The sequence below is a fragment of the Corticium candelabrum genome, chromosome 3 (assembly GCF_963422355.1).
Source record: "Corticium candelabrum chromosome 3, ooCorCand1.1, whole genome shotgun sequence".
Classification (NCBI taxonomy): domain Eukaryota; kingdom Metazoa; phylum Porifera; class Homoscleromorpha; order Homosclerophorida; family Plakinidae; genus Corticium; species Corticium candelabrum.
The window spans coordinates 3,515,469-3,522,785 of record NC_085087.1 but is presented as its reverse complement, the minus strand read 5'-3'; the positions used below and the strand labels follow the sequence as shown (position 1 = coordinate 3,522,785).

At 41.2% G+C, this 7,317-nt stretch overlaps 1 protein-coding gene across 1 annotated transcript; it reads right to left on the bottom strand.

The window, feature by feature from the left end:
* Positions 1-1,299: 1,299 nt before the first annotated feature.
* LOC134177323 (death-associated protein kinase 1-like) lies at positions 1,300-4,392 on the bottom strand. The gene is made up of 4 exons (XM_062644097.1): positions 3,975-4,392; positions 3,269-3,913; positions 3,019-3,204; positions 1,300-2,945 (listed from the first exon to the last, which is right to left on the bottom strand). The coding sequence occupies exons 1-4, from the start codon at positions 3,984-3,986 to the stop codon at positions 1,803-1,805; spliced, it is 1,986 nt and encodes a 661-aa protein (XP_062500081.1). The 5' UTR covers positions 3,987-4,392; the 3' UTR covers positions 1,300-1,802.
* Positions 4,393-7,317: the final 2,925 nt, after the last annotated feature.

Sequence of the window (7,317 nt, the reverse complement as noted above, 5' to 3'; positions counted from 1 at the left end):
AGTTGAACGTTTGTCTTCTTACTTGTACAAGTGATGACAAGGAGGAAAGAAGAGCAAGGGATGAGTTGAAGAAGGAGCAACAAGTTGTGTACAATCCTAGTAGATGTTGTAGCTGCTTGTTGGCCTTGTGTTTGTTAGTCTATTAGTTAACTCTCAGGGTTATAGGAACGGGTCTGGTGGATCGATGATTGCCCAAAACTTGTGGTTGAAATATAGGTGACTAAATAGCTAATATATTTATTGTTGAAACGAAAGTAAATTATAGGGTTATGACGTAATTGCTATTTAGGCTGCCTTGAGGTCATTGGGTAGCTGGGAATTACAGTTATAGTTGGTAAACGAGAGTAATTATACAAGAACACGTTGTATAGTAGATTATTAGATAGCCAGTTTGCTAGAAAACTGCTCTCTTGGCACTATCCTTAGACCACACCCCTTTAGCTCGTGTTAAGCCAGGCCACTTTTGAAACGCTTTCTACCACCTGAATTATGGTCAATTGCTTGTGTGTATGTGTGTCCTTCTCTTGTACTGTCCATGTGTTTCAGTGTGCATTTCTGCTGTCTGTGCAAGTAATCAGTGGTGATGATGATCTGTCATTTTATCAGAAATATTGTAACATGTTTGAATTCATGATGCAAGTGCATGACCCTCACACTGTAGTTTTAGTCTCGTGTAGCCAGATGGCTCCCCTCTCCCTATGTAAGGCTGGTAGACATATACGGCTCTGTGTGTCTGTTATTGAGCGGGAAGTGGTCTGGCTACACGAGACTGCTGCAGTTTGTACTTTGTGATAATTGCTATTATTGATTTCAGCAGAACTCCGAAAATGCTCTATTCAACTGCACTCTAAAAGGAGAAAGATGAAAATGAGTGCAATGGGGACTAAGTGTGAGGAGATGTCACTCTCTGTGACTTTATCTGTGATTGCTGGGGTAGCAGATTCCATGAGCCATAGACAGAGTTACCGAACGTCTTACAGAGTGCCTTGGCACTTGGATACAAGTAGGAATGTCTAAGTGTGAACAACAAAGGTTTTTCATTTCTTATTTTAATTAATCTTACTATATCTGTAGTCTTCCTAAAGGAAACTGCACAGTGCACACGTGTGTGATAGAAATAGATCATTTATTTATAAAAATGTTTCCTGATTTACGGTGAGCCACGTAAATGTTACTACACTAATGTTTCAGTTCGGTCACAGCTTTCTGTTGGTGTGCAACTACGATTCTGTTTCTAAATAAGATAATAGAGTTTGTCAACATTACACCACCTGTTTATATTCTTTCACATAAAACTCACCTTCAATTCATCTTCCACTTCCTATACCTGAAGGAAGGTAACCAGCCTAACATATTGGAAGCGATCTGGTTGATCAGTCGACACTTTCGTAAGGCGATGTGGATGAGAGAGACCCAAATTCTGACCGAATCCTCCTGCTCATATTACATTCTGTAGCACCCCAAAAGGGACCCGACTGAAGCTGGAAGCCAACGCCACCCTGCCTATGTTCTTACCAAGCCGAGTTATGCCTGTACCCTAAACTTTAGCCTCGTGCGTAGTCTGGTCTAGCCTGCTATCAAACTTATACATACAAACATCGCCAATTTTAGTAATATAGATAGATATAAATACTGTAAATACAACAATACATGTAGTAGCATGATGTCTGATGATGACATGAAATTCTTTTCACACCAAGTGTCACTATTATTGCTTGCAGATACACACAATTCACACTCTCCACACAAACACAGACATTATGCCAATTTATGGGACTATAATGTTTATATAACGGTCACACTTATGAGCTACAATCATATTGGGAAGATGACAAGCTTCTCTTGACTGCTGCATGAATGGGATCCGGTAACAGTGCACATGCCTTCAGTAGCAGATCATCCATCTTCTTCATATCACCAACTTCCTCAGTCTTCACTTGAATAATTGCAGATAATTTATCAGCAGGAGACACTTTGTCATGAGACATGGCACTAATCTGAGAGAAATTAAAACCTAATCTTTCTGCAAATGAATGCCATTGATCTACACCATGCTCAATAACAGCCTTTATAACTGGACTGGGAGAAAGTGGAGTTGCTTGTTTGGAAGGGAGAATAACCAGCAGGTTACCAAGACTTTCTACCACCCGCTCATCACCAACTACTTGTTTTACAGCAGCTTTTGCGGCTTTTCCAGTTGCCTTTGCTTCCTTGATTTCCTCCTCTGAGTAAACAGCAACTTGTTTCAGTTCTTTGTGTTCCTCTAAATGCTTTCTGCTCAGATATTCAGTCTCATAGTCAGTGCCTGGACTGTATCTGTCTAACATATCTCTCCAAAGAGACATGACAGTGTCGAGCAGAGAAACACATTCTGCTTCTGTTGCCTTACCTCCACGACATAGAAAGTCGACAGAACGAACAGGATCTACCATGGCAACCAAACACTCGACATGAAATTGAACTGTATCACCTTGTAATGTGATCAGTCCATTCCTCCACAGTTGTGCTTTCTTATCTAATGTAGTGCAAACTTTAGATTGAAACATGCCAAATGCAGACGTACTGAAAATGGTCGTCTGACTTCTGCACACTTGACGTCGACCGACATACACTTTCTTACTCTCATCTCTCTTCCACATGATAGACAGATCCTTAGGAGGTAAGAGAGCTGGAAACATGTACGTGTCGTCTCTGCCTTCCACTTTGAAGCAGATACCAAGAGATTTACCTATTGTAAGGATTTTATCTGTATTGAGTTGAATTTGAATCTTCTGATCTTTTCGGAAATCGTCGATTGCCGTTTCTGCTTCTTCTCTTGTTACTGTGCCATCATTCCTCTGTGACCTGACATGCCACTTAAAATCATCAGAAGCAATGAGAGGACCGATGGCGTAATGATGTAGAGATGCAGGATTGAGAGCCGCCACATCACCAGCCACAGCAATCTAAACACACATCACAACAATATTACACAAACATACACAAGTAGAACAACTAAACATCCGCTAGTCGTCTCACCTCTCCTGAATCATCTAAAAAATCAACTACCTTTTCTACAACCTTCTCTTGTCCTGGACATGCTTCCTGCTCAATCCTCTCCATGAGTGTTGCCTTCTCCATGAACGGATCTTCTTGTTTCTTACGAAGAGAAGGAAGCAACTTGGACACGACTGGCTGACAAAGACGAGGATACAGAGGAGCAGACTGAAACATAAATATCTATATCAGCAGGTTAATCATAAGTCTATAAAACTAGTCTCATGATCACCTGCAGAAGTTTCTTTTTCACATCACAAAGAACTACTTTTAGTTGTTGTATTTCAGATGTCCAGCTTCTCCTGCAGTCGAGAACAAAACAATCTTCAAAGATGTTGATCTTGCTTTTGAATAGATCACGAATGTGGTTGACCAGACGCTGCAACATACTTTGACCTTTACTATTTCGATCTCCCCGACTGGCAGCTATCAACACTGTGGGTATAAACTCTGCATCCAAACTGGCTCTGAGAAATGAGATCCAATACTGAAGCTCTTCTAGTAACTCCTCAACACTGCACAGTCGTCTCTCCTCTCCTCTCACTAGACTCACTAGCAGGATGAAGAACGAGTTGGAGGAAAAGAAAAGGCCGTGTGTTTTGTGGAACTGCCCTTGACCTGCAAAGTCCCACACTGACAAGCGACCCACTCCTGGAATGTAGACTGTCATCACGTTTATACCAATTGTGCGTTCATCTTCACATTCTGGGTCATCTGGTTTTTTCTCATTTGCAAAGAAAGCCCATTCTAACCATCCTCGTTTGAGAGCCTCCATGAGTGTCGTCTTTCCTGCTCCTTCTTTACCAATGAAACACAATTTCATGATTTCTGGTCTCACTGTGCCCTCGGCATACAGAACAGCATACTTCTGTTCAACCTGACAATACAACCCATCCATTCTACACATACCACCATATCTCACTACATAAACGTCTCACTATTGCTTTCATCAGCCGCCTTCTCAGTTCACCATCAGCCAGTTGGTAGGGTCTCTTACCATCCTGACAACAACATAACACACAAGTAAGTTAAGTTGGTCAGAGGTTAGTAAAAATATGAGAAATGCTACAACAGATAATAGAAATTATCACATCTAACACATTTCCATCTCAAAACTCATTTCCTATGATGTTCTGTTCTCTAAAGTAAATGGCAAATATACATAACATCTGTATGACCTACTGCAGTCTTGGTACTAAACCAGAACATTCATATTAGAAGACTCTTGACTAAAAACTCTATTCTGCTGCATGTTCTAGTTTTCATCTACAATTTATCTAACACCAGCTACACAGCACTTGTAAGATTATTAATTGGGTAGTGAAGATCCTGTACCAGACATTACTGAGTATCCAATCCAGACGTATTAACCCAACGTCTAGAATTATAAATCAATCCATCTTTCTCTTGCACTTGTATGACTATGCATACGTTTGTATATCTGTTGACATCAACCAAACAGTTATGGCCACACACAACATACAAAAACCCAATAAATTTATTATTGTTTCTAAAGTTAAACTTGCTCTGTGTGCGAAGATTCATACAAATAATTGAACTTGCATTTTAGCATAATTAGTGTTACAAAGACAGACAGACAGACAGACAGACACACCAGCCCACCCACGCATGTGCACACACACACACACACAAACACACGCACGCGCACACACACACACACACACACACACACACACACACACACACACACATGCACAGAAGCACACACAAGTGCACGCACACACACACACACACACACACACACACACACACACACACACACACACACACACACACACAAACACACACACAATGCTGTCTACTAGTAAATGCTCGGTTAACATTGTGTTTGGCGAGCGATGGTGTTCTGTCTTTGCCTATTCGCGTAACAATGGTTGTGTTCCTAGCAATAGTTTCTGTCAAACAAACGCGGGAACTCAGAAAACAGACTTTCAGTTGCTCTTCTGTAGTATTCTGCATTCAATTGTCCCATTCAGGCGCTCAATTATCCGTTGCTTATGGCTGTTGTGCAACTAAATAACTTACATAGTCTTCTGTTGGGCAGCTGCTCAAATATCATCATTCCTCAGCTGTATAGACGCAATAATTTGTAATTAATCTTGACTTTAGCGTGCATTTTTAGCGTGTGTTGTAGAATAATTTCTTTTGCACTAATCTTGGTGTCCCGCGTTTGCACGGAGGTCTAACTAAGCTGTTGTGAGAGAACTAAATCTACATATCTAGGAAGCCTACAACAACGCCTTGCTCTGTCAATCGTGGTGTAATCCGCATACTTTGTAAATCGCGCGTCTTGCGTGATAACATGCAACAGTCCATCAAGCGTTGTACCAGGTTTTTAGCTAATCAAGAGCTCGAATTTCACTACTTCGCTTTCCCATCTTTCTTGAATCAATCATTTATTAGCTGCGAGCGTAAAGAAGGACACCACAATGAGTGGTGGACTGCTTCGCGAGAAGCTGACTCTAAACGGGTTGAATTGACTTCCGGTCTGTCTGTCGGTATGTCTGTACCTATGTTTCTATCTATCTATCTATCTATGTTTGTTTGTAAGCGTGTGTCACGCTCGGGGAGTTTGTCGAGCCAATCAGCAATCGTTTTGGGACGCAAAACGTAGGTGACGTAATACTAGCTTGTCAGCGTGCATCACTCTCGGGAATTTGTTGAGCCAATCAGCAGACCTTTGGCACATCAACAATGGGTGACGTAACAATCCCGCGCACTATGACAGAAAAGCCGAGATGTCGTAAACCTCCATTTTACGGTCAAACTGTCGTCAAACCGAGAAGCGCAGAGTAAATTTCAGGTAATAGTTGTATGCGTTTGTTACTTTTTACAAAAGAATCGCAAAACAAACGAATTTATCGTTCTTCAAGACGCCAAGCGAAGGTCCCATGGGACCATGCATCTCGCTCTAAGCACCGTTGCATGCGCACCACCAGCATGTCATCTGCGATCAAGAGAGCAATATGTTCTAAGTAGGACTGATGATGAACGATCGACGTCGTCTTGCAAGAAAGAATCATGGGAAACCTTGTGTACGCTGCTTTCTTTTGGATCCGGTCGCTAGATGTACATGCATGTCGCTTCACAGTATATTCTATGCAGCTAGGAGACGTACACCGATCTCTAGCTACAACGAATTAGCCGAACGAAAGATGGCGACGATTCAATAAAAGTATGATAATGATCTGATAGTCCATCTCAACAGTTAATTAATTTATTAACTTCCAGTGATACAAGAGCGCTATACATGCAGAATTGAGACATAACGTAGATAAGAAGCCCGCGCCGTGCAAGAGTTGCGTAGCTGTGTGAATTTGAAGTAGTGTGGGACATTGATGGTATTTAGTTAATTATCTTTAATCACATTGATAAATTCAGGTGTTTTCAAAGAATTGCCGTTTACATTCTAGCATCAATTAAGCTAATGATTAATATGATTAATTAATAATAATGACAATAATTTAACAAAATTTAATAAACATACATTGATATTTACAATAAATACACACACACACACACACACACACACACACACACACACACACACACACACACACACACACCGTCACTTCTGTCACTTGTGCTGAATTAGAGGTGTAGTGTGGGAATTGATGATATTTAGTTAATTATCTTTAATCACATCGACGCATCCTTGTGTTTTCAAAGAATTATACATTCTAGCAACAAGCTAATAAATAAATAATGATAATGACAATAAATAGACAAAAATTAATAAAATGTACATTAATATTTATAATAAATACACACGTGCCACACACACACACACACACACACACACACACACACACACACACGCACGCACACACACACATGCATGTACACACGCACGCACGCACACACACACACACACACACACACACACACACACACACACACACACACACAACAAGCTAAGCAAACACACACACACACACACACACACACACACACACACACAACAACAACAACAACAAGCTAAGCAAACATACACACACGCACACACACACACACTCACACTCACACACGCTCGTAGCTGTGAAGCGACGGTGTAAACACAGCTTCATTTACTAGTTAGCTGCGAGCGTAAAGAAGGACACCACAATGAGTGGTGGACTGCTTCGCGAGAAGCTCACTCTAAACGGGTTGAATTGACTTCCGGTCTGTCTGTCGGTATGTCGCTATCTATCTATCTATGTTTGTTTGTTTGTAAGCGTGTGTCACGCTCGGGGAGTTTGTCGAGCCAATCAGCAGTCGTTT

What these genes read in the sequence shown, in the direction of transcription:
- LOC134177323 (XM_062644097.1), bottom strand. An exon ending in TGAAAAAGAAACTTCTGCAG is followed by an intron (nt 3,205 to 3,268) that starts GTGATCATGAGA and finishes TTTATGTTTCAG; the next exon opens with TCTGCTCCTCTGTATCCTCG. An exon ending in TTTTAGATGATTCAGGAGAG is followed by an intron (nt 2,946 to 3,018) that starts GTGAGACGACTA and finishes ATGTGTGTTTAG; the next exon opens with ATTGCTGTGGCTGGTGATGT.